The sequence below is a fragment of the Perca fluviatilis genome, chromosome 18, assembly GCF_010015445.1.
Source record: "Perca fluviatilis chromosome 18, GENO_Pfluv_1.0, whole genome shotgun sequence".
Classification (NCBI taxonomy): Eukaryota; Metazoa; Chordata; class Actinopteri; order Perciformes; family Percidae; genus Perca; species Perca fluviatilis.
In genome coordinates this window covers 6452302-6480157 of record NC_053129.1, presented here as the reverse complement: position 1 = coordinate 6480157, position 27856 = coordinate 6452302, and the positions used below count along the sequence as shown (strand labels likewise).

General features: G+C 42.3%; 2 protein-coding genes across 2 annotated transcripts in view; one reads left to right on the top strand and one right to left on the bottom strand.

The window, feature by feature from the left end:
* The window catches only part of stxbp6l (syntaxin binding protein 6 (amisyn), like), a 103627-nt gene that overhangs the window by 18483 nt on the left and 57288 nt on the right, over window positions 1-27856 (bottom strand). The window lies entirely within an intron of this gene.
* LOC120546794 (piggyBac transposable element-derived protein 4-like) lies at window positions 15356-17218 on the top strand. Its single transcript, XM_039781999.1, has 2 exons — window positions 15356-16061; window positions 16496-17218. The coding sequence occupies exons 1-2, from the start codon at window positions 15646-15648 to the stop codon at window positions 16809-16811; spliced, it is 732 nt and encodes a 243-aa protein (XP_039637933.1). The 5' UTR covers window positions 15356-15645; the 3' UTR covers window positions 16812-17218.

Here is a 27856-nt window from a genome sequence, read left to right as displayed (position 1 = left end):
CATATGCCTTTCATTTTGTAGCAAGTTGGGACAATGTTGATGATGTTTGCTTGCACTTGGCAATCAGGTACAACTTGCAAACACCTGTGGTTGTTGGTTTAATTCCCACTGGGGCCACCTGTACATGTAGTAGACCTAGATATAAATGTCATAGTTTAGTAGTTGAGGGACCAGGACTGACTTTTTCTTTTATTCTGGGAACCCCTGTAGGTGCAGATCAGACCCTAATGCTGCGACGTCTTGGAGAGTTTGGCGATGTTGTGCGTAGCATGGACAACAAAATGGAAACTATGCAGCAACATTTCAGTGCCACTGATGAGGCGGTCCAGGTTAACGTTACGCGTTACCTGTAAGGAGCATCTGACCATGAAGGCGGAAAAAGGCGCCACACAGCTGAGAGGGACCCACAGCCGACCCCTTAAACCTAGGCTGACTACTGACACCCCCGCATCACTGACAACTGGAACACTTTCTTTATCCTGCAGTCTGTAACATCAAGAAGCCGGAAGTGCCAGACTACACTCACCCAATCCACACTATTCACTGTGGAAATTATTATTTTTTCTTCTTTTTTTTTTTTTTTATTCCCCATGACCCTGCCTTGAGGGCAGCGCCTTGGATGGATATGGGATGGGGAGGTTGTTTGTCCTTTATACAGGTGCACGAGGGATCACTGAATATATGCCCATTTTGCGCTGCCTCATTCTGGAGATCCCGTAGTCAGGCTTGAAAGACTGATTATCACTTAGACTGTCCTGCAATTCTTACCCCACTACATCACGCAGACCCCAACCACTCCACACATTCTGATTGGCTGTGTTCTCTACAGACAGATTTCCTGCTGTTAATTGTGTTTGTTCCCACTTGTCATGTGTAAATTTAATGTCAAAATGTATATTACCTGGTATCCTGCACATTCTTTGATACCAAAGATCTCAATTACTTCCTATACAATTTGCTGCTTATTTCATTGTTACAGTGCTTAACTATTCTATTTATAAATATAGCTTGTAAATCCTAGATTATACCTCTAATACTTGATATCTGCACATTATCTGTTCTGGTACCAAATATTCTACTTAACGTGACTTTAGTATTGGCTTATTTCATTCCGTCAGTGCTTAACATCAGTCAACGTCAGTGATCAAGTCATTGAGTCTTAGAGCTCAAAAGAAATTGGAAGGAGAGGACGCTGGCGTCTGTTGCTCGCCGCTTCTCCCGTTTTTTCGTTTTCTTGAGCTTTCACACGGACTGATACGGAATTGAAGGCTTTACTCACCTACTGACATCTCCTCCAAGCATCAGCGGATAGTTGGTCATCTCCCGCTGTCAGTGGTGAACACCCGGATTTCTCCGTCGTTCCAGCGCTGCTACAAGGCTTAACTTTTCTCCTGGGGCAGCCAACTAGCTGTCCCCGGTCCGGTTTTGCCTCGAGCCGATATCTCTGCAGTTGGTAGCTAGCTGTCAGCTGCTTCCAGCCAATCCTCCGTGCCTTGTGCACCCCACTGCCATGATATGGACCATCTTCTCCCTGAGCCTGACAGTCTTCCATCTCTGTGTTTGGCTAACGACTAGCTACAGGCTAACACTTTCGGCGACCGGCATGAAGCTCAAGTACTCTATCCCACAGCTGCTAACTCTCAACAACCGCTCCATTCCAACGTGCATTGCAGCCATCAAAGAACTTGGACTTCAGCGCCGTCCGCGTTACATCCACAGAAGTTCCCGTCGAAAGTTTGTTTACCATCAGCCTGCTTCAAATTCCATCCATCTGGACCACTGTAGCACGCCTGCCACGTCATCAGAGCACTGTCGCTCTCGGTGCTAGCAACACGGGAAACATCGCGAGATCTCTGCACGCTCAACTGACCAGCATGGGAAACACCGCGAGATCTCGCCATACCAAGCAGGCCAGAAAACGTGTAGTGGATTCCAGTGTACTACTGCCTCTACAGAGATTCACCACAGCATCAACACTCAAAATAGAACTTTTCAATATACAATCCCTCACAAATAAAGCATCCTTCATACAAGACCACATCATGGACAAGGAATTAGACTTCATGTGCCTAACAGAAACATGGCACCAGCCAGGGGTTTACTCAGCGCTTAATGAAGCCTGTCCCCCCGGTTACAGCTATCTGGAGAGAGCCCGCAGCACTGGTCGTGGTGGGGGCCTGGCTGTCCTCCACCGACAGAACTTGGAACTGTCCCCCCTCCCCCTGCCTACACTGTCCTCATTTGAATGCCTTGCATTTAAATGTAAACCCCCCTTCCCAATGACAATGCTCCTTATCTACCGGCCCCCCAAACCCAACTCAGCTTTCATCTCAGAGATACACGACCTTCTCACAACACTTTGCACCACCTCTGCCAACATTATTATACTTGGAGATATTAATATTCATGTAGACAACCCCTCCTGCCACCTTGCAGCTGAGTTTCTGCAACTACTGGACTGCCTCAACCTCCAACAACATGTTGATGTCCCCACACACTCTAGGGGGCACACACTGGACCTGGTCATTTCCAACTCCACCCCTATTAGCAACCTTTCGCCGTATGATCTGGGTGTGTCTGACCACAAGGCCATCTCAATGGAGTTGTCACTCCTTTCCCCACACACCAAAGACAAGCGTCAAATCTGCTATAGGGATCTGAAAAAGATCAACCCGGACACCTTGACCATAGACCTCCAACATCTCTCATCTGCTGATTTTTCTTCAGTCACTGAGTCGGTTGACTTCTACAACCAATCTCTGAGCAGTCTCTTAGATCTCCATGCCCCTGTCAAAACTAGAACTGTCAGCTTTTACGCACCGCCCCTGGTACACCAACGAACTCCGGCAAATGAAAACAGCTGGGTCGGTGCCTTGAGCGCGCCACATGGCCTCAGGACTCACTGTTCATAGGCAGGCCTACCGAGAACATCAGAAGTCCTATTCAAGGTCCTTGAGAGATGCACGTTCACAGTTCTATTCCAACATTATCAACAATAGTCCTGGCAACTCCAAGCAACTTTTTTCTACCATACACGACATCCTCAAACCCGCAAACTCACTCTCATTCAGAAGTCACAGAAGAGAGGTGCAACAATTTCATTACTTTCTTAAGGAAAAAGTAGACACCATCCCGGCTCCCCTGCTATCCAGTTTCTCCACACTGCCTGTCCCGACCTGCGGACCCACAGCCTGGGATTTCCCAACCTCTCAGCTGTTTTTTGTCATCTCACAGCAAGAGGTTGAGGATCATCAAAAGATGAAACCATCCACCTGCGCTCTGGACCCTTTTCCTACAGCCCTGGTAAAATCTAACCTCCATGCCATAAGTCCCCTCATCACAAAGGTCATTAACCACTCCCTTCAGGCTGGCCATGTTCCATCAACACTGAAAACCGCTGTCATCAGGCCATTTCTCAAAAAACCAACCCTAGACCCAGAAATCTTTGCTAACTACAGGCCCATCTCCAACCTTCCATTCCTTTCCAAGGTGCTGGAAAAAGTAGTTGCCGCACAGCTTCAGGACCATCTAAAACAAAACAACCTGTTTGAGAAATTTCAATCTGGTTTCCGCCCTGGCCACAGCACAGAAACAGCCCTGGTCAGGGTCACAAATGACCTGCGGATGACTGCAGACGCTGGCTCTCCATCTCTTCTTATCCTCCTGGACTTGACTGCAGCATTCGACACTGTGGACCACAACATCCTCCTCCACCGCCTAAGTTCCACCATCGGTGTTTCTGACTCTGTCCATGAGTGGTTCTCATCCTACCTCACCGGGAGAACTGAGCATGTCGCCTTGGGAGACGCTAAATCCCTGATACACAACGTCACATGTGGTGTCCCTCAAGGCTCAGTGCTCGGCCCCACCCTGTTTATTCTTTACATGCTTGGCCATGTCATCAGCCGGCATGGAATTTCATTCCACTGCTATGCTGATGATACTCAACTCTACCTCAAGACAAACCCAACCGCCTCTGCTGCCCTGCCATCATCCACTCTGACCACCTGCCTGGAGGAGATAAAGGCGTGGATGAAACAAAACTTTCTGCAGCTAAACAGCTCCAAGACTGAAGCCATTCTAGTCGGCACCCCACACCAGGTTCAATCATCTGACATTACCAGCATCAACTTCTCCGGCCAAACTATTCCACTTTCAACATCAGCCACTAACCTGGGTGTTAAAATGGACTCTCATCTGACCTTTGAGACTCACATCAAACATCTCTGCAAGACTTCCTTTTTCCACCTCAGGAACATTGCCAAACTCCGTCCCACACTCACTCCTGCAGACGCGGAAAAGCTTGTCCACGCTTTTGTCTCCTCCAGGCTGGACTACTGCAATGCACTCCTCACCGGGATCCCTGACAAAAGCCTTCAGAAGTTGCAGTATATTCAAAACAGTGCTGCTAGGATCCTGCGCCGATCGCAACTCTGCGTGTGTGTGCGAGTGTGTGTGTTTGTGTTGGAGCACCGCTCTCTGTCAATTTTCAGAGAGGACATAAGCTTGCGCTTACGCGCTCATGTACCTACGTTTCGACATTTAACGTGTAAAAAAAGGGGGAAAATTTACTGGTCGCACATGTGCGACTGGATGTAAAATTCAGTCGCACACTCTCAAATTTTGGTCGCAAAATGCGACCATTTGGTCTGGAGCCCTGAGTGTGGTGAATGTTTCTTTTAACCTTGTTCCCTTTTCATGAGTTTGGAGAGTGGTGGAAGTGTCTTTTAACCTTGTTCCTTTTTCAAAATAAGATTCCATTCCATTTGATTGTGTGTTTGAGCGAGCTTGGTGACTGAAAGCTGATAATACTATTTTAGCAGCAGTAGCAGCCATTTCCGTAATTGAGCTCCAGCTTTTCCTTTCTCCTACTCAACCCCTCTGTTTGCTCCTTCAAAGCGTGCTTCTCCTTTAAAGATGCGGCGCAAGTTAATTGGGAGACAGTTTGAGACAACATTTCCTATTGTTCCAAGAACCCAAATCACCAGCAGAGCCACTTCAACATATGCCATAGGACATATTGGACTCCTCAGAAGAGATAAGTCTCTAAAGCCATTCCTACTCCCTATTGCACGTTTTGCCAACCTGAACAAACTGGAACTTTCTTGCACATGATCTGGGAGTGTAAACAGGTGCATGAGTTTTGAAAAAAAAAAAAAAAAAAAAAATTGAGGTATAGGATGACGAGATACTGACCTATGGAAGCAGCAGAAGCAGCACTAGTATCAGTCCTAATGACCTCAGCATCACAAGAATTAGAGGAAAGCGACTAGGCAAGATGTGATATATATATATATATATATATTTTTTTTTTCCTCGAGACCGCAGAGGGTGGGAGGGGGGGTGGGAGAGGGTTGTTGTTCCTGTTCAGTTATATTTCTGTTCAGCAGATTTGGGAATGTCTGCATTTGCCAACCACTTGTTCATTTCTTTCATAAACCTAAAAGGAAAAGGAAAAACAAGCAACTTTGCTTTGAACCATATCTTTTGTTTTTCGTATTCCTTTAAACATTGTCAAATTATGAGAAATTTCGGGCAGATTGGACAATGTACACTTGAGTTACAACAACTTCCTCCTTCATCGCTAAACGCTCAAAATGGCTGCCACACCACGCCCACACCGTTTGATGAAAACTCAAGCTTTTAATAACTTTTCATCTTTAAAGGGTAACTACAGTTTTTTTTTTCAACAGTTGTAGTAGGCAGTGGTGGAACAAGCTACAATGTAAGTTAATAGGGCAGTTGTCCAGTTTATATTTACCTTCACAAAAGTGCTTGTTCTGCCACTGACAGGCTCGGATTATTATTCTAAGTGTCTGACAACATCATGGAAATGATTTTTAAGGAGGTCGACCTTTCTCTTAAAGCGTAAGATCATTTTTTAAAACACAAAAACATGCATGTATGTAACCTCAGACATCTTACCTGGACATCTTTGCTCTTTTTGTTCACTGTTCTCTCGAATGGTACATGTATATATAAGAACTGTTTCATTCTTACTTGGTGTTTATTTTAGAGTTGTTCCGATTCCGATACCAGTATCGGAAATGCCTCCGATACTGCCGAAAATTCTGGCATCGGTATCGGCGAGTCCTGGAGTCCAGGCACCGATCCGATACCACGTACTTTATTAGAAATAGGAATCCATTTACTGGTTAGCTCTGACATATATAAAAAGCTCCGACATCTCTGACACAGTTCTTCTTCGCCGCTTTTAAAAAAGTTGCGCTGTGCTGCCATCAGCAGCTGCTGTTTTAGAGGGGCGAAGAAGAATTGTTCACCTGGCGCATCCTTAAAAAGGAGCTAAGGTTAGCGCATCATGTCGGCGGTTTGGCAGTACTTTACAGTGGCTTTTCCCACCAGTAAGACGGCGACATGCAACATATGTAAAGAAGCAATTTCGAGGGGTGGCACGAGTGTTGCAAATTTCAACACCAGCAACTTAATCAAACATCTGAAGACGCGTCACGCTAAAGAGCACGACGAATTTACCAAAGTAAAGGGGAAAAAGAAGGACGAACTGCAGCAGCAAACTCTGGAAACTGCCTTCCACCGACGAGATAAATTCCCTAAAGACAGCCAAAAAGCAACAAAGATAACCGACAAAATTTTGGAGTTTATTGTCCTGGATGACCAACCCCTGTCTGTTGTCGAAAATGTGGGATTTCGCCGATTAATGGAGCATTTGGAGCCAAGGTACTGTTTGCCAGGTCGTAAATATATATCCGAAACTGCGCTACCCAAATTATACGAGGCCGTTAGGGAACACATTTCGTATATGCTGAAAGACGTGCAGGCAATCGGCTTTACCACGGACATTTGGAGCTCCGACGTGTGCCCCATGTCTTTGCTAAGTTTAACGTCACACTGGGTGGACAGTGAGTCAACATTTACCCCTCGAAGTGCGGTGCTGCACGCCAACGAGTTCCGAGGGTCACATACTGGCACATTAATTGCCGAAGCAATTGAGGGGATGCTAGTAAAGTGGAAAATCCCCAAGTCCAACGTTCATGTTGTTTTGCGCGACAACGCTAGCAACATGAAGAAAGCCATGGACGAGATGGATGTACCAAGTCTGGGATGCTTCGCCCACACTCTCCAGCTGGTGGTGCACGAAGGGCTACTGTCACAGAGAAGTGTGAGTGATGCACTGGCGAATGGTAGGAAGATAGTCGCGCATTTCAAACACTCGCCACTGGCTACTACACGCTTGGAGAATATTCAAAAAGATCTCCAAATGACCATCAAACGTCTGCACCAAGACGTAGCAACGAGGTGGTACAGTACCTACTATATGGTTGAGAGTTTACTGGAGCAGAAGAGGTCAATTTCAGCATATGGAGCTGACCACGAGCTGCCAGTGACCCTTACGGCTAACCAGTGGGCTTTACTGGAGAAAATAATCACTGTTCTGGCACCATTTGAAGAACTGACCAAACAGATTAGCTCCTCCACCTCTTCTGCAGCTGAAGTCATCCCCTCAGTCACAGTGCTGAAACGCCTGCTTGCTCGGGAGAACGAGGGGGACACAGGTATAAAAACCATGAAAACAACCCTTCTTGAGGCTGTCCAGAAAAGATTCAAGACCATCGAGAACGAGCCCTTGTATGCAGTTGCCACTCTTTTAGACCCAAGATTCAAAGACAGGTATGTCTAATATTTTTTTTATTCAAAGTCTATATTATAAACTATATATACTATATATATATATATATATATATATATATATATATATATATATATATATATATATATAAAAATTTTGAAATGGTATTTTGGATAACTAGATATTGCATTATTATTGATTACTATTGCATTAATATGTTACCACTAAAAACTACTATGGAGGAGGTTGCTATTTTACACATTAAGACATTTATTTATTATTTGTTTTTAGATACTTCACAGGAGCAGACAACATCAAGCATGCCAAGGATGCTCTGACCCGAGAGGTGGAGAAGATGGAGGCGTTACTGAGCAGGACCACACCTGAGGGAGCAGAGACAGTGCCAGAAAACCCCCATAAAGCTCCACGTATGGAAGCACAGCCAGACAGCAGCAGGAGCAGAAAGAGCAGCTTGAAATGCCTGTTTGAGGAAATCCTGCAGGAGCATGATGAGGAACGTGGGGCAAGTAGCACAAGCACACAAGTTCAAATACAGACATATTTGACAGAGCAAACGGTCCCACGCTCAGACAGCCCATTCCAGTACTGGGGAGTCAACCAAATTCGTTTTCCGACCCTGGCTGCCACTGCTGCAAAGTTTCTCTGTGCTCCTTGTACCAGTGTTGACAGTGAGAGACTGTTCAGTGCAGCGTCCAACATTGTTGATGCAAGAAGGAACAGGCTAGGAGGAGAGAGGGCAGAAATGCTCATCTTCTTGAAGAAGAATCTGCCTTTGCTCTTGAAATTATGAGCAATACTAAATTGCTGAAATGCTACTGCAATGTGTAGCCTACTTGTTTTAAAGTATTATTTATTGTGTAGCTGCTGCTCTTTTTATTTTTACTTTATAGGTTGGTGTTGCACTATTGTTAAATACTGCACTATTTAAAGATTTAAATGCCTTTTTATTTTAGTACATAATGGCTGCACTTTCTTTTTTTAAAGGAATCATTAAAGTTGCTGTTTGACTGTTTTATACTGTTCTATTTAAATGCCTTTTTGATTTTACAAAATTGTGGCTGCACTTTAATAATTATTCCTATATTTATTTAGTTGCTGTTGCACTACAGTTTTATACTGTTCTATTCAGACATTTAAAAGCCTTTATTTTACAATATTGTGGCTGCACTTTATTATTTTTTAATAATTATTCCTATATTTAAGTTGCTTTTTCACTACTGTTTTATACGGTTCTATTTAAAAATAAATTTCTTCCATTTGCTGTATTCATTCATGTTTTACAAAGGGTTTAACCTGAGCCAGGCCTTACCACAATGATAATCATATCACAGTCATGCAGGCGTAGTATGATCTCTTTTTTTTAACACACTGGTATCGGTACTCGGTATCGGCCGATACCCACAGGACGTGTATCGGAATCGGTATCGGGAGGGAAAAAATGGTATCTGAACAACTCTAGTTTATTTCCAAAAAAAGTCTTTCTAAACTTTTCCTGTATGTGTTCACTAACAAGTCTAAAAACACTACCGCTTTTTTCCAAAGCGGCTGCTACAATCAACACAAACTGAAAGTTACATATAACTACTTTAAGTGATGGGAAACAAGGTTTCCACATAACAGGGAGCTCTTTGGAGGCCCGATCGCATGTTTGCTGCTTGGAGACACGTTTATGGAGCTTCTAGTAAGAAACGACTGTGAGTAGTTTACATGATAGAAACAAGATTTTTACATCACAAGGTGCTCTGTGGCCAGTTCCCATGATTCTCGCCTATAAACATGTCTATCAGAGCTGCTGGTAAGAAATGAGGATTGGACAAAAAAAAGCCAAAAAGCATATTTCCTGCATAAAGACATATTTATAGGAGCTTCTATTGAGGAATGACTGTAAAGCAGTTAAAGTGGAAGAAACAAGGTGTAGGCATAGAATAAACCATCTTTATAAGGGACTGTTCGTTATTTATTTCAGGGGGTTTTGGGATCTTTAGTCAAAATAGACCTGACCCTCCCTTCACCAGCAAAAATGTTTGGATGACCCTCCGAAATGATTAGGAAACAAGGGATGACCCTCCCCAACAATTTTTGAATCCTTCTGTACTGGTTTGCGCTTGGCAAAAATGTACAGATGCCCTTTGTTTTTTTACAGCCATGACATATGTGACTAAATCTCTGCATTCTCATCTTACGCATCACACTCCTCTGTTATGGTGGCCATTTTAGTAGATTTACTCACTAACATTGTTGTGGTAAGACAATAAGCATGGGAACTAAATGCACACTTCCTGCATTACACCATTACTTCAAATACTAAGTTACTAATAAACTAGTATTCACATGAAATAAAACAATAAAACATTGAGACCATTCAACAAAGCACACTGGGTAATAATAAATTCAACACTGGTTGCTATGGACTCGTCACTAGGCTCCTCAGTCACTGTATATTTTAGCATAGATAAATCTGCCAAAACTGAACATTACCCAAAACTCCATTTCTCAGACGAGCGTCAATTTGGGAGCTTGCATGCTACCACTCCTTCCTTCTCAAATGTCTTGAAAAGGCTGTCGTTTGCGCAATTTCACAAATAATCACTGGGACCGAAAGGATATTTGAGTCAGGTATGACTGCAGCCTGGAGACCTCCCGTCTCGTGCCTTCCTGGCTGTTGCTGTCCGCGGCGCAAGCTTCAACTTTTCAAAATAAAAGCTTGCGTCTGGTCCTCTATGTTTTCGTACGGTGTTTTGGATGTTTTTTAACTAAACAGTACTAATCAATAAAATAATTTTTCAGCAGATGTCTTAGTTACAACACGATGATAGAGCTAGCATTGTTTATATGTGCGAGCGGGATTTATTCAGTTTGGGAAATCCCACGGTCTCTAAATCTACAGCTCAAAATTATCTGGCTGACTAAACAGCGAGGTACCCATCTGCTAGCGATGGGCCGAGACTGAGAGAGCTACATGGAGCTACGTGGATCAATATGTACCAAACAAGCCACTTTGAAATTTTGCTTTTCTCATGAATACAGAAGTTGGGTGACCCTCCCCCCTAGACAAATAAAAAATTGGATGACCCTCCCATCAACAAAGAATAGAAAGACATGACCCTTCCCTATTTTCCTCCAGTTGTCCATTCCATAAATACCGAACGGTCCCTAAAGCTTCTGGTAGGAAATGACTGCAAAGCTGTTTTATTGATAGAAACAAGGTTTTTCATGGGGGAGGCTCTCTGGAGGCCAAAACGAACGTTTCCTGCATAGAAACATGTTTATCAGAGCTTTGGGTAAGAAATGGCTGTAAAGCTGTTTAAGTGATAGAAACAAAGTTTCCCAGCACAGGGAGCTCTGTGTAGGCATCTTTCATAAGACCTTCTGTAAGGAAATGACTGCAAAGCTGTTCCTGATAGGAACAAGGTTGTCACACTGCAGAAGCTGTTTGACCTCAATATACATGATTCTGACATAGAAACATCTTTATAAGAGCTTCTTGTAAGAAACGACTGCTAAGCTGTTGTTCTAACTACAGTGCCCTCCACAATTATTGGCACCCCTGTTTAAGATGGGGTCATGGACTTCTAAGAATTCTCCTTTTTTTTTAAACAACATAGAACCCAAATGCAAAAAAAGAGAAAAATCCAACCTTTTATTTAAGTACATTACTTTGGTGGTAAAAAAAAAAAAATCACACATTTAGAAAAAAAAACTTGAAATCATGTGTCCCACAATTATTGGCACCCCTGATGTTAATACTTTGTACACCCCCTTTTTGCCAACAAGACAGCACTTAATCTCCTTCTATAACATTTCACAGATTGGAGCACACAGAGAGAGGGATCTTTGACCATTCTTCTTTGCACAATCTTTCTAGATCATCCAGAGTCCTGGGTCCTCTCTCATGCACTCTCCTCTTTAGCTCACCCCACAGGTTTTCGATTGGGTTGAGGTCTGGGGACTGAGATGGCCATGGGAGGACCTTGAGTTTGTGACTGCTGAACCATTTTTGTGTAGATTTTGCCACATGTTTAGGATCATTATCCCGCTGAAAGACCCAGTGACGACCCATCTTCAGCTTTCTGGCAGAGGCCATCAGGTTTTTATTTAAAATGTCCTGGTAGTTCAAAGCATTCATAATGCCATGCACCCTAACAAGGTTCCCAGGGCCTTTGGAAGAGAAACAGCCCCAAAGCATCACAGATCCTCCACCATACTTCACAGTGGGCATGAGGTGCTTTTTGGCATACTCATCTTTTGTTTTACGCCAGACCCACTTAGAGTGTTTGTTGCCAAAAAGCTCAATCTTAGTCTCATCTGACCAAAGCACACGATCCCAGTCGAAGTCCCAGTGCCGCTTAGCAAACTCCAGACATTTACGTTTGTGAGTGTTAGTGAGAAAAGGCTTTTTCCTTGCATGCCTCCCAAACAGCTTGTTCGTGACCCCAAGATGCCACTCTTTGATGCAATTCTGTGACAGTGAGCTTAGGACTTTTTTTTACTTCTCTTACCATCCTCCTCACTGTGCGTTGTGGCAAGATAAACTTGGGACCTCTTCCAGCCTTGTTTGTCACTGTTCCAGTTGTTTTAAACTTCTTAATGATTCCTCTGACTGTAGATACGGGCAAGTTAAGGCGATAAGGCTGCTTTTTCTTGTAGCCATTGCTTGACTTATGAAGGTCGACACACATCTGCCTTACTTGAATTGTGTGTTCTCTTGTCTTTGCCATGTTGACAAATGGGTAAGAGAATTAGGACTCTGTGTCACGTCATATTTATACCCCAGGGAAACAGGAATTCATGAATTACTATTTAAAAGTTCCTAGATACCCTGACCAACTTTAGCAACTACAGAAAAATATATTTTGAAAAAAATCAATTAAATTTTTCAGCGGAATTGTTAGGGGTGCCAATAATTGTGGGACACATGATTTCAAGGTTTTTTTTTTTCTAAATGTGTGATTTTTTTTTTTTACCACCAAACCAGGACCCAAGACTCTGGATGATCTAGAAAGATTGTGCAAAGAAGAATGGTCAAAGATCCCTCTCTCTGTGTGCTCCAATATTGTGAAATGTTATAGAAGGAGATTAAGTGCTGTCTTGTTGGCAAAAGGGGGTTGTACAAAGTATTAACATCAGGGGTGCCAATAATTGTGGGACACATGATTTCAAGTTTTTTTTTCTAAATGTGTGATTTTTTTTTTTTACCACCAAAGTAATGTACTTCAATAAAAGGTTGGATTTTTCTCTTTTTTTGCATTTGGGTTCTATGTTGTTTAAAAAAAAGGAGAATTCTTAGAAGTCCATGACCCCATCTTAAACAGGGGTGCCAATAATTGTGGAGAGCACTGTAGTTAGAACAACAGCTTAGCAGTCGTTTCTTACAAGAAGCTCTTATAAAGATGTTTCTATGTCAGAATCATGTATTATGTATCAATAATTGTGGAGGGCACTGTATATTCCTTACTCCTGGTTATTGTTTATATTATGTTTGGTAACATGTACTATATTACTGCTTATGGAGAATTGAATGTATACACGGTAACTCTCTCTTTATAGAAACCACACACACATAATATAAATGTTAGTATTATGTGTTTCAGTGCGAAGGAACGAAGCTGCAGTCCGTCCCTATTCAGCAGGAACTTTCATCTGCCTGGTCTGGGAGAACCATTACTTTCCTCCGCATCCCCAGAAACTAAGGCAAGCATTTAATAGCAAGATTGGATATTTATTTCATAATTCATACAATTAAATTCTTCCTTGTCAAAAATAACTGTAGTGTAGATAAGGGGTGCTAGTTATAGGGTTATCACTAGGTTCACGCAGGTGTGTCGGCCAGAACACCACTTAAGGCCAAATATCCCGAGCATAAATAAATGGGCGAGCGGAAAAGTTATTTTTCCGTTTATTTCTTCCTCGTTCTTTATGTACGTTTGAGTGTGTGGTTTCTATAAAAGAGAGGAACAAAATACAAATGAATAAAGGAAACATATGTATACACTCATTCCTTCTTATTCACTTATATACATGACCGAACATAAAATAAACAATAGTCAGCATATGGTTATATATCTCTTAAATCCCAATAATATAAGCAGAGAAAAGGGATTCAAACACTTATTATATGGAATTCTCATAGATTTTCTACCATCCGTTAAGTTACTGCTAACGTAGACAGCACTTCCTGTTATCTATGATACGCTTAAATCCTCCAACTAAGTTCTGATTCTGAGTTTGTTTTCTGCCTGAGTTCCTGTTTTCCGCTTTTTAATCCGTGTTTTCCATGAGTTCCTGAACGCACCCTGTCTAGTTGCCTGGCGACAAAGCAAGGCGGGGGAATATGCAACCACCCACACCTGTGTCTCATCTGCAATCTGCACACCTGGTCCTGATCATCACCTCTCCACCATTTAAGCTGTGTACTGACATCCATTCCCTGCCGGATCGTTAGCCTTACCAGTATGTTTGCCAGTGTATCAGTTAGTCAGTTTGGAAAGTTTGCTCTGCTGTTTAGTGCTTTTGTGCCTGTTGCTAATCTGCCTCCTGTTCTCCTGTCTGCAGTTTTGTCACCTGGAATATTCCCTACACCTCCGCCTGGCTGTCTGCTTCACCAGCATTATTGCATCTTCACTAACCCTCCAGCCGGCTCCCTTACACCCACTGCCCCGCCATCTGGACTCGCCTGTTTTCACGTTCAATATCCAAATAAATACTCACCTTGTTCATTCTACTTACCTCGTCCTGGTCTGCTTTTGGGTTCCTGTTCTTGTAAATCGTGACAGAACGATCCGGCCAAGATGAACCCAGCGGACCTGGACTCTGTTCGTCATGCCATTTCCCAACAAGGAAATGTGTTGGGACAGCACAGCACGGCGCTACGGGAGATTGTGTCTTCTGTTCGGAACCTGTATACCGGTCTGACGAGTATCCAGACTCAGCTCAGTGCTCCGGCAGAGAATCCACCACCTGTTTTGCCTGCTGTTTCTGGAGTTGTTTCGCTCCGAGAGCCCAAAGTGCCAACACCGAAGGGGGGATTTGGGAAAGTGTCGTTCATTCCTTGTGCAGTGTGGACTAGTTTTCGACCTGCAGCCTAACTCCCACGCCACAGACAAAGCTAAGATAGCCTTTGTGATTGAATTGCTGCGTGGGAAGGCTTTGGGCTTCTGCCCTATGGGAACGACACGACCTCTGCATGGCCTCGTACCAGAAGTTCACAGATGAGATGAGGAAGCTTTTTGACCACCCCGTCTGAGGTAAGGATGCAGCGAGACGACTATTTTCACTCCGCCACAGAGCCCGCAGTGTAGCAGAGTATGTTATTGAATTCAAGACATTGGCAGCAGAAAATGCGTGGAATGAGGAGTCACTACAGGCTGTGTTTCATCATCAACTTAAAGATGAATTAATTTATTATCCTAACCCTAAAGACCTTGACTATTTGGTGGATAACAGATGCTGTGAGAGAAGGAGGGAGAGACGCTAGGTGTCTTCCAACCATTCATCGTTCCTGTTACCATCAAAGTCGGGGAATGGACCGGATTTTTCTGGTCGTGCTACCAACCATGATATTAACCCATTCAAACCGGATCACACATCTGTGTGTGTTTAATCTTTAAGACCGGATCAGGCATCTGAGCGTAGTCACCATTAAGCCTGGCAAACGAGTCTGCGTCATTTTGAACGGTGTCGTCTTTTTCAAGGCACATGGCCAATTATATGTACTGTGATTGGCGGAAATATTCTTGGGGTGAGTGACAGAGATGCTTAGGGATTTTTTTTAAACGCATGTGACTAGTAAAATGCTTTGTGATTGGTCAAAATAAGCCTACACGTACAGTAAGTTTTCTTTTACTGTCTATAGTTTTCAGCAGACATTTTTAAACCCCGCTAGCGATCCGTCATGGCTGACTCAAGTGAAGGAAGTGATACTGATGAAGTTACGAAGGATGACACAGGACCACATTCAAACGATAACCCCGATGATTTAGATGTACCAGTCGATCACGTGAGAGCAGTGGATCTTAGCGATGTTTCGAGAGGAAGAGGAGGATATGCGCGATTTTGCTGGCTTCCAAGAAGAATGGAAGACCGACAACTTTCACGCTCATGAGAAGATCCCGTATAACCGCGAACCAGGCGTCAATATAGAGCTTCCAGAGGTTGTTACACCAATACAGGTCTTCTCACATGTTTTCACGGAGGAGCTGTGGATGCGACGTGTAACAGAAACAAATCTTTATGCTGAACAATCACGGAGCGCAACTCCAAACAGCAAGTGGGTACCAGTCACAGTTATTGAAATGAAGACTGTCATTGGACTGTGTCTTGCCATGGGGATCCTTGACCTGCCATCACGTAGAGATTTTTGGCGTCAGAAAAAGTGGCTTCTTCGAACGAGCATCCCCCAAGCCATTTCAAGAGAAAGATTTGCCATCATCTGGAGGTAGGCTAATAATAATAATAATAATAATAACAACAATACACACATAGTGTGTGTGTGTGTGTGTGTATATGTATATGTGTCTGTGAGAGTGTGTCTGTGAAAGTGTGTGTGTGTGTGTGTCTAAGGATTTGATGCTGATACTAATGACAATAAATGTCAAATGTCAAAATTATAATTATTATAATACAAAATAAATAGGATGCAATAGACAATGCTAGCTTATGATGGATGATGATAATTGTGATGTCTGACTGATAATACATAAAACATACATAAATAGAAATGAAAATGATAGCTCATGATGGATGACCGTAATAATTATGATGTCTGATGATTACTGATAAAGTGTAATTATACAAACACATGACAATGAAAGCTCATGATAATAACAATAATGTGTCATTCACTGTCCAACTTGCTATGTGCATTTTCAGGTATCTCCACTTGCAAGACAACAGCAAAGATGTGAACCACTCTGACAAGCTCTGGAAAGTCAGATGGTACCTTGACTACCTGAAAGATCGATTCCAGGAACTGTACAAAGTGGACGGCTTTGTCAGCGTGGATGAAAGTATGGTGAAATTCAAGGGGAGACTTGCTTTCCGGCAATATCTTCCTCTCAAACCCACCAAGTGGGACATCAAGGTGTGGGTCATGGCTGAAAGCTCCACCGGGTATGTATCAAACTTCCAGGTCTACACCGGACGTGAGGGGGGAGTAGCGAGAAGGGCCTTGCGCACCGCGTTGTGATGGATCTGGCTATCCCATCTCTCCATTTTTATTGCGGGGTGCCGCTGTTTGAAGATCTGAAGGCTCATGGTCTGTATGTGTGTGGCACCGTTCGATCAAACAGAAAGGGAATCCCCCCCCCCCAAAACCGCCTGCCATGGATAAGCATCAGTACCAAGTGTCTCAGAAGGATGACCTGACCTTCTGTGCTTGGCAGGATACAAAGGTCGTTCTGGTACTGTGAAATTACCACGAGCCCATGGCAGAAGGGACTGTCAGGAGAAGACAGGGAGACATCCAGACAGAGGTCACAGTGCCAGCATGCCTTTCTGACTACCAGAAGCACATGAAGGGGGTCGATCTACTGGATCAGATGATAAGCTACTATCAGTTTCAGCATCGGTCCAAGAAATGGTGGCGGAGGCTCTTTTTCTTTTTCCTGTCGGTCAGCTGCTACAATTCTTACATTGCTGCAAGGAGTGCTGGAGCCTGCAAGGGTGGCTACAAAGAGTGGCAGGAGGACCTTGCACAGGAACTTGTCACCCCTGTGACAGCAAAAAGTGCTCCTCAGTGCGCCGCAGCACCTGTGGCAGCCTCAGCCGAGCACTACTGTGAAAAAATCTTCGAGAAAGATCTGCCGGGAATGTTCACTGTCGAAGAGTGAGGCCCGTCCTGGTGCAACAGTGTATGGCTGCAGACATTGCAATGTGCCACTGCACATTCAGTGCTTCGGAAAGCATTACCGCAGCACTCGACAGTGAATGATGAGTTGTGTTGAGTTGAATGTTTGAGTTGAGACTGTACTGTTTTGTTGATCTGTACACTCACCACAAAGTTTATGATTATGGTTTCTTAGTGCTATGGTTTCTCAGACACTGTCATCCAAGGCGACATCCAAATAATACAAGAAACTAAATTTATATTGAAATTGTTATGTAAAGAAGAAGTAACCCTCTGTTTTTTTTTGTTTTTTTTTTTACTATAACTTTGAATCAGTGATGTTCACTTGTCACTTTGGTACCTCATAATGGCAGCAGACAGTGCAATGTGCCACTGTGCACGCAGTGCTTCGGAAAGCATTACTGCAGCATTTGACAGTAAATGATGAGTTGAGTTGAATGTATGAGTTGAGACTGTACTGTTCTGTTGATCTGTACACTCACCACCAAGTTATGGTTATGGTTTCTCAGATGCTTTTATCCAAAGTTACATCCAAATAATACAAGAAACAAAATTAACATAAATTAATATGAAATGTAAAGAAGTAACCCTCTGTTTGTTTTTTTTCTTTCTATAACTTTGTATCAGTGATGTTCACTTGTCACTTTGGTACCTCAAAAGTATGAAATAATGAAATAAAAACGTATCTTTACTGGTTTTCAAAATATTCTTGATATTTTGTTTATAGATTTTTTTTTTTTAAATGCAGTTGAAGATTATGGCCAAGCAAGTCAGTCAAGTTGAAAGCCAAAGAAGTAAGCTCTCAAATGCTTTTTATTACATGTTTTTATTTGCTATAGAGCCTGAGAAATTAAAGTGATGGTTCGGAGTAATTTCACGCTGGGGTCCTTTGCACCATGACCTCGAGCCAAACACCCCCCCAGAAGCTTTTTTCACCTGGGTCTAACATTGGGAGCGTTAGCATAGAGTAGCGTTATCAGCTGAATAGCTTAGAGCAGAGGCTAATGGACCCACGTTTGTATCTCGTAAATGACCCCACTAATAATGCCCGAAATGATACCAAACGTCTACACTAGTACATATATGTTATGCACTCAAACGATGGATTGGAAAGTTTGTAAGTACACCAGAAGTTTATGTAAATAACACTTGCCTGCTGGCTTCTGCTCTCTGCTGTTGTTGCTGCTGTAAGAGAGTGCTTAGGGACGTCTACAAATTACAACACCGAAAAGAGATGCAACAAAAATATTTTTTTTAAGTAAGTGCTGTAGTATAACTTGCAGGAGACAAGTAATAATTGAGGTAAGTTTGGAGACATTACCTTATTTAATCATTAAATTAATAAATATTTTTGTTGAAATTTGTAGACTGCCCTAAGCACTCGTCTAACTGCATGTAGCAGCAGCAGCAACAGAGAGCAGAAGAGAGCAGGCAAGTGTTCATAAACGTTCACCACAACATGTGGTCAAAGGAGCTCTCAATGCAAATAAAGCAGGCCATCCTTAGTTTGTGGAAAAATAAAAAATCTATCAGAGAGATGGCAGAAACATTAGGAGTGGCCAAATCAACAGTCTGGTACATTCTGAGAAAAAAGGAACACACCGTTGAGCTCAGCGATACAAAAGGGCCCGGACGTCTACGGAAGACAACAGTGGTTGGTGATCGCAGGATCCTTTCCATGGTAAAGAAGAACCCATTCACAACGTCTAGTGAAGTGAAAAAGACTCTCCAGGAAGTAGGCGTATCATTATCCAAGTCTACCATAAAGAGAAGACTTCACGAGAGCAAATACAGAGGGTTCACCACAAGGTGCAAACCATTCATAAGCCTCAAGAATAGAAAAGCCAGATTAGAGTTTGCCAGAAGACATCTAAAAAAGCCAGCCCAGTTCTGGAACAGCATTCTTTGGACTGATGAAACTAAGATAAACCTGTACCAGAATGATGGTAAGAGAAAAGTATGGAGAAGGCTTCGGACGGCTCTTGATTCAAAGCACACCAGGGGCCTCATTTATAAAACCTGTTACGCAAGAAAAAGTTGCGTGAAGCAGGGTGAAATTTGTCGTCGCAACATTCCTCGCAATAGTCGAGATTTATAAAGAATTTCCATGCGTAAAAATGTTCCCAGTTTTCCGCAAACTTTTGACCACACGTGTGATCGTCCGTAATGCTCCCAAGGTTTTGTAGACTGCGTTTTAGTGAACTGCGATGGTATGCCCGTTTTCCGAAGCTAACCCAGTATTTGTTTTCCTGAACCCAACAATCCCGTTCTTGCTAAACCGACCGAGAGCCGGTCACGGCGCCCGGCGAGGGGCTGCCAGCAACGGGGAGAGGCAGGGGCTCCTCCCACACCGTGCAGCGGAGGAAATGCGCTTTTCCTCCGCTGCTCTCCCCTGCCTCTCCCCGGGAAATGCGTTGTTTGATGTGTATCGGTTTGTGTGTCTGTGTGTGTGTGTGTGTGCGTGTGTCTGTGCGTCTTTATGTGGTCGTGTCTGATTGTAGGTGTCTGTGTGTGGGAATGTTGCTTTTCTGCACGTGCTATTCCCACACAGTTACCATACAAGTTACCAAATTGTCACATTTCAAGCACTTTCACCTGTTTTGCACCAATAATGATCCAAAATCTTGTTTCTATTTTTTACCTTTTTAATTGAATTTCCTTTCTCCCAAAAAACGAAAATGATCATATGATCATAAATGTGATCTCACAGGGGTAAATGGCAAATATGACCCATAAATGATGTATATCATTGGTAATTGAGCTAAATCTGTTAAGTATTAAGGCTGTGTAACAACAATATGAACACTACACAAGGGTTACGGCTTCCAAACAGGATTTTGTTTCGACGTTCTACCTCTATTAGGAGCACATCGATCTCACAATCACTGAATCATGTTTTTTCCCCATTTTTCCGTTTCGTGATTGGTGATCAAGGGCTCCTTTCAAGGCTGGAATATTCATTGATTGATTAACATGGACAAATATGGGACGACCTTGGGAGGAGCATGAGGCTCGTGCACGACCGCATAAGGTAACGCACGTCCGTATTTATAACGAGAAGAGTGCGTACCGGTGTGCGCCGCAAGGTGTTATAAATCAGAATACTGTTTTTGCGTATGGAAATTCTGACTTTTTTGCGCACGAAATCTTTCAGAATAGAACTACGCACAGTTTTATAAATGAGGCCCCTGATCTATAAAACATGGTGGAGGCAATGTAATGGCATAGGCATGCATGGCTTCTAGTGGCACTGGGTCACTAGTGTTTATTGATGATATGACAGAAGATGGAAGCAACCACATGAATTCTGAAGTCTGTAGGAACATTCTGTCTGTTCATATTCAGCCAAATTCAACAAAGTTGATTGGACGGCACTTCACAGTACAGATGGCCAATAACCCAAAACATACTGCAAAAGCAACCCAGGCATTTTTCAAGGCAAAGAAGTGGAATATTCTACAATGGCCGAGTCAATTACCTGATCTCAATCCGATTGAGCATGCATTCCACTTGCTTAAGACAAAACTTAAGGCAGAAAGACCTGCAAACAAACAACAGCTGAAGACACCTGAAGTCAAGGCCTGGTAAAGCATCACAAAGGAGGAAACCCAATGTTTGGTGATGTCTATGGGTTCCAGACTTCAGGCAGTCATCGCCTGCAAAGGATTCTCAACAAAGTATTAAGAATGGACATTTTATTTATGATTATATTAATTTGTCCAATTACTTTAGGTCCCTTGAAATAAGGGGACTATGTATGAAAATGTGTGTAATTCCTAAACCCTTCCTCCAATTTTGACTTTGACTTTGTGCAGGTATGGAGCACCGTGGGCCGTGACAGAGCTCCATCTATCTCACAGCAGGCCGGGGTCTGTGAAGGAAGACAGGCTGGGCAGCAAGGCAGCAACCCAGGCAGCACCGTCTGCTGAACTCCGACACACAGTCGGACAAAATTTGCAATTAGCCATCAATTTTTGTAAAACTGCCCATATTTGACCTCTACATAGTTGATTTCTCGCATAAAAAAAGTCTCTGAAATGAATTTAGTGGTAAAATAGCAGATGAACAATGTATACAATTTCTGAGATCCGTGCAACCTATTCCGAAGACTACCTGATGTCAGATCAGTGGTGTAGCCTATGTAAATGTTGGGGCGTGACAAAGATAGAGACTAGAGCCAAATGAGGAGGAGCCACCGAGATGACGTCAACTTGGTGGCTTGTTGAGATTTGCCCGTTTTCAGAGGCAGTTTCAAATTGTGAGATTTGCAGAGGAAAGAGGTGTCAATGGGATTTTGAGGTTCTATGTATGTCCTATTTACCCACCAAACTGTCGTTATTCATCTATGACAAGGTAAAATCGGTTTTGCATTCTATAACCCCTTTAAGGTTTGATGAACCTTAGGTGGTGTTTTGCTTATTACAAAGATGTAGGCTACTTTGTTGAATGAAAAAGGTAGGCTAATATAGCCTAATAATAAAACGGTGAGAACATCATCAGTCAAGACTCAGATCCGCTACATATAAATATGGGATTCTTACTGTGATTATCAAAATAATGTTTTCACAATAATACAACGGATCATCATCACACAACTCGTTAACTAGCTGCTCAGACCTTTTGTAACACTAATGTTTTGTAGGTTAGGTAACTAGCCTAGCCTACACCCGCGCACTTAGCCAAACTAATGCAATCATACGGTATAGCATGCCTACTTCTTTTATTGTAGTGTTATCAACAGTTTGTCCACCACTTGTTTTTGGCTCAGTTTTATCAAGGGGCAAAGTGTTTTAAGGGGAGTTCTGCTTACCGCAGGTTCTACCCTCACTCCCTCATCTCTGTCCCTCTCCTCCTGAGTCTCCTCCTCACTGTGCATGCCACTGCTGCAGACACAGACACCACCACTATCATCAGCCACGGGAGCTGATGAAGGTCCTGCTATTGCCGAAAACATGTCTGTCAATTTGACACATTTGGCAAAGTCGGCCTGAAGGGCCTGTTTCTTTTTCTCACGCAGCTTCTCTGCATCTCCTTAGCGTTTCTTCTCCATGATCTCTATCACTATTCTTGCCTGGCAGATGCACACTGAACCTGCATGCAGGCAGAAATCCCAAAGAGGGTGCTGTTTAAAGATATTATTGGGCCAGTCCAGTGTCAAGTAAGAAAACAACCAATGGGCCGCTTAGCTACGTTTCATGTTAGAAAAAAAAACCTAGCCTATGTGATATTTTTGACTTGAAGTGTTTTGGGCCAGTGTCAATTGAAAAAACAGTGGGCCGCCAATCTAGGCCTACCACTTTTATGGGCCGGTTCATGCCGGACAAAAAACATACAAAATAAAAATACAAAAATTAAAAAAGTGTCACTTTTTTTATTTATAAGCACGTCGGCCCACCAGGAAAGTGCCCAGAATGCCAGAAGGCCATGAGCACATTACATGAATACATATTTTAGAGTTTCTGTATGGCAAAGAAATAAACAGTTGTGACACAAGCTTATAAATGTTAATTTATTTATAAGTTTCTTTAATACACAGGGACAGTTCAAATTATGGCTTCCCCCAGCCCATCTGTACCAGAGGAGGAATACACGTTTAAATATAAGCATTGGGTTTTAACTCATTCGAATGGCTACGATGCAAATGTTAAAAACAAATGAGCTTGAAACTTCACACTTTTGTTTAAAACGTAACCGCTAACGTGACTGCAGCTAACGTGTTGCTTGAACAGTAATCCATTTGTAAAATCTTATTTTGATCATCTTTCCCTTAAGGTTACAGTTAAATTAGCCCTCACCTAGTCTATATCCTTGACGTTCCACTTCCGGGATTGCTCCGGTGCTGCAGGAAATTCTGCCGGATGTATGTCTTTTCTCCCATGTCCATTTCCTTCCGCTTTCTTTGTGTTGGAATTTTAAACTCCGGTGGATTTATGACTATCGTTAACTGCTCCTCAGATCTCTGCATGTAAATTGAGACAGCTAGCTAGACTATGTGTCCAATCTGAGTTTTCTCTTGCACAAATAAAACAACTTTTGAACGTACACATTCCACCAAACCTGAAGGTAATGGTAATTTGATATCATAGAAGTTATCTATATTATCTATATTATAGAAGTTTCTTCCGAAGGCTCCGTCTGGAGCTTAGCGCCATGACGATTGTGCTTGGTTTAAAAAAATGCCAATAAACCAGAGCAAGTTTTTCTCCCATCCCGGAATGCTATGTGGATTAGCCAGACCCCAGCAGCAATGTAATTATTTCGTAAAAGTTAAATGACATTAGCCATATAAACTACTGAAATCTTATTTTACCTCTCCATGGTCCTATCGCATTCAGAGATGCATCACAAGCTGGCGCTGGCACCGCCGATGGTAAAGCATCTCCAGAGCTTCGAACAAATTATAAAAAAGTATAATTTATAATACTTTGGCCCCAGTTATCAGCTGCAGGTGTCAAGGTTGCTAAACGGCTTCATGACGCAAGGGTAAGGCGTAACCATCCGTTGACGTAAACAGGAAATGCTCCCTAGACTAGACTGTCTCATTTCGGAGGCTGCTCGGTTCGACCTTTGTGGGCTTTCGAAGGCTGCGGCCGAGGTAGACTTCGAAGGCGCTCAGTTCGACCTTCGTGGGCTTTCAAAGGCTGCGGCCGAGGTAGACTTCGAAGGCTGTGACCCTGAATTGACTGACAGAGCTTTAAAGAATGTTAGGATATAACCATTTTAAGAAGGATATCGCCAAACATTTTTAGAATGTTGTTAGAGAATATTTTCGTACCTTTAAAAAAAAAAAAAAAAAAAAAAAAAAAAAAACATTCTGGTGGAGAACAGTGCATGATAACATTCTCAGAACGTTCTGGAACAAAAAAATTCTAGCTGGAAAGAGGGATAAGCAAAGTTATGAATATGTATAATGAGAATGATCTACTTTATAGGTTTGATGATTTACAAATAATTTATATCTCATCAAAACATTTTTTCAAATAACTACAAATCAGGAGTTATATTTTAACAGCACTTTAACAACCCCCCCTATAGAATTTCTCTGTCTAGCCTCGAAAAGGCTATACTGAATAATCTTCAAAGATGTGGCCAGATCTCCTTATTATACAAGATTATTGTAAATGAATCTAAAGAATCTTCAAAGAAAAGAAAATCGGTTTGGTTTATAGACTTGGATGTAGAGATCTCTAAGGATGAATGAAAGAGAGTTTGCCAAGATGCACAAACCCAAACTATTAACACCATATACAGTACAGGCCAAAAGTTTGGACACACCTTCTCATTCAATGTGTTTCTTTATTTTCATTACAATTTACATTGTAGATTCTCACTGAAGGCATCAAAACTATGAATGAACACATATGGAATTATGTACTTAACAAAAAAGTGTGAAATAACTGAAAACATGTCTTATATTTTGGATTCTTCAAAGTAGCCACCTATTGCTTTTTTTGATAACTCTGCAAACCCTTGGTGTTCTCTCAATGAGCTTCATGAGGTAGTCACCTGAAATGGTTTTCACTTCACAGGTGTGCCTTGTCAGGGTTAATTAGTGGAATTTTTTCCCTTATAAATAAAAAAAGCAAAGGAAGAATCTAAAATATAAGACATGTTTTCAGTTATTTCACACTTTTTTGTTAAGTACATAATTCCATGTGTTCATTCATAGTTTTGATGCCTTCAGTGAGAATCTACAATGTAAATAGTCATGAAAATAAAAAGGAAACACATTAAATGAGAAGGTGTGTCCAAACTTTTGGCCTGTACTGTATAAACTATTACAATTTAAATGGATCATGCGTACATACATAACTCCCTCTCTGTTATATCGCTTTGACAATAATAATCCCGATTTATTTATTAAATGTGGTCTTGAATAAAGGCACATACAAACTATATCTGATGTGATTTGTATTGGGTTGCCTGTCTGCCCACGAATGTTTATCCTGGGATAAGGTAAAAAAAAAAAAAAATCACTTCATTCAATGTGAACGGGTTGCATAATCTGATAAAAAGGGGCAAGATACTGTCTAAGTTGAAGAAAGAAAAAACACACCTGAGTGAAACTGAGCATATAAAACTAGCAAGGTCAGGGTTTTAACATGTATTTTCATTGACACATAAATCTGGCAACAAGAGAGAGGTTGCAATTGTACTAAGTAATGCCCTCACATATGAACACATTCTGGAAGAAAAGGATGGTGAAGGGAGGTACATTTTAATAAAAGGGAAGTTGGAAGGTACCATGATTACTCTGCTTAATCTATATGCAACCCCAAACAGTTAATGGGATTTTTAGAAAAACATGTTTTGACATTATGGCATCAGAAGGAATTCTAATATGTGGTAGTGACATGACAAACTTGACTCATCAAGACCACAAGACAATCTAGGAAGACTATGATTTCTGGAGGGAGCTCTATCCAGCTGACCGTGACTATACTATTTCTCATTGGGGATGAGCAAAGTGAGTGGGGCTCTGTTTATACACGGATAGATCACAGATTTACATAGAATTATCTGATATAGGAAATATTGATATCTCAGATCACAGTCCAATTTATCTTACTGTCAATCTGAATCAAAAATCGAGACAAACATTATAGAGGCTTAATTCAAGTATACTTAACAGCCCTCAAATCAAGGAAGCATTAGAAAAGGAAATTCAAGTGTATGTGGAGCTAAATGATACAGGGGAGGTGGGGCCCCCCCATGCTATGGGATGCATTCAAGGCAGTCATGAGGGGCAACATTATTGTTCCCATTTGAAAAATTAAAACAGAAACAATTAAGGAAACTAGTTAGAATTAAAGCAGTTTCAAAAAGAACATAAAAATAATATGGATTTGAATATTGCGCAACAAATCAAAACAATCAAGAAAGAGATTAATGAATATACACGCAGGAAATACAAAAGAAACTTGTTTTACATAAACAAAAATATTGGGAAGTTGGAGGCAAAGAATCTGCAATTTTTAGCTTATAAATAAAAGAAAAAATAAGCAGACAGCTCCATTTACAAAATTAAAAATCTTGAGACTAGGGGCGCTAGTGTGCATGCGTAGTATGTAGACGTGTTTAACTTGTGCTCTCCACCGCAACTTATGCAAAATCACCGAACACCACGATAAAACTGTCCAAGAGCTGATATTCTTTGCTCGCTCGCCTATCCCATCCGCTGAACTTCACTAATCTGAAAATGTCGCGGCAAAGAAACCCTCCTGGGAAGTCCAAGACCATCGATGGATACATAAGCAGTGCTAATGCTAACGGGGCTAATGCTAATGATAGCCGCTCCAACGAGCCCTCTGCTAAACCTCCGGCTACCGCTTCAGATACTATGTCCATAGACAAAACCTACATGTACGAGATGTGCAAGGACATGTGCAAGGAAATGTCAGAGATGATTCTGGGGAGGCTCGATGAACGCTTTGATGCCTTTGATACCAAGTTTCAGTGTGTGCTCTCTGTGCAAACTGACCTGCAAAACCGCATGGTCAGTCAAGAGCAAATGACCAGTGCACTTGAAGAGCGTGTGGAAGTGCTTGAAACCAAATGTGAAGATTTAACAAAGTACACCGGCCAGCTTCAAGCCAAACTACTAGATTTAGAAGCACGGTCCCGCAGACACAACATCAAGATTGTTGGTATAAAAGAAGATTCAGAAGAAGGAAAACCAACTGATTTTGTTTCCAAACTTATTCCTGAACTGCTAGGTGAACAATCCAGTGAAAGTTGATCGTGCGCATCGCTCTCTGCAGTCCAAATCAGCGGCAGGCGGCAAGCATCGCACCATCATGGCTCGCATTAATCATTTTCAGGTGAAGGAGCAGATTCTACGCCTCAGCAGGACGCAATCAATGGAATACAAGGGAAACAAAGTTCTGATCTTCCCTGATTATACTAGTGAAGTGATGATCCAGCGCCGTGCCTTCCAAGACGTGATGAAAGCCCTGAGAGACGCAGGAATTAAACATCACCTGCGCTACCCGGCCAGGCTTCATGTTTACTGGGATGAGGAGAGGAATACTCCGGAGGTCTTCAATGATCCAGCGGCGGCTGAGGCGGCTCCGTTCATTAAAGGAACGTAGCGTTTCGGCAGATGGTTATAAAAACGTGATGGTCATTTTTTACATTTTAGTGAGTGTGTTCGCTTTTCTGTGTTAAATGCGCCACACTGTTGACCATTCTTCGAATTGCATGTCAATAAGTGACTGCCAAGACATATAACACAATACACCAGGGCGCAGGACAATTTCTTTTAAAGGCGTATTTTACTTTGTTTTCAAGTGTGTTACTAGCTTTCAATTTTGAAACTTATAATTACGTTGTGGTGGAGGGCGCTACCCCGGTCGGCCTACTATTTGCCCAGCAGCTCCTGTTTT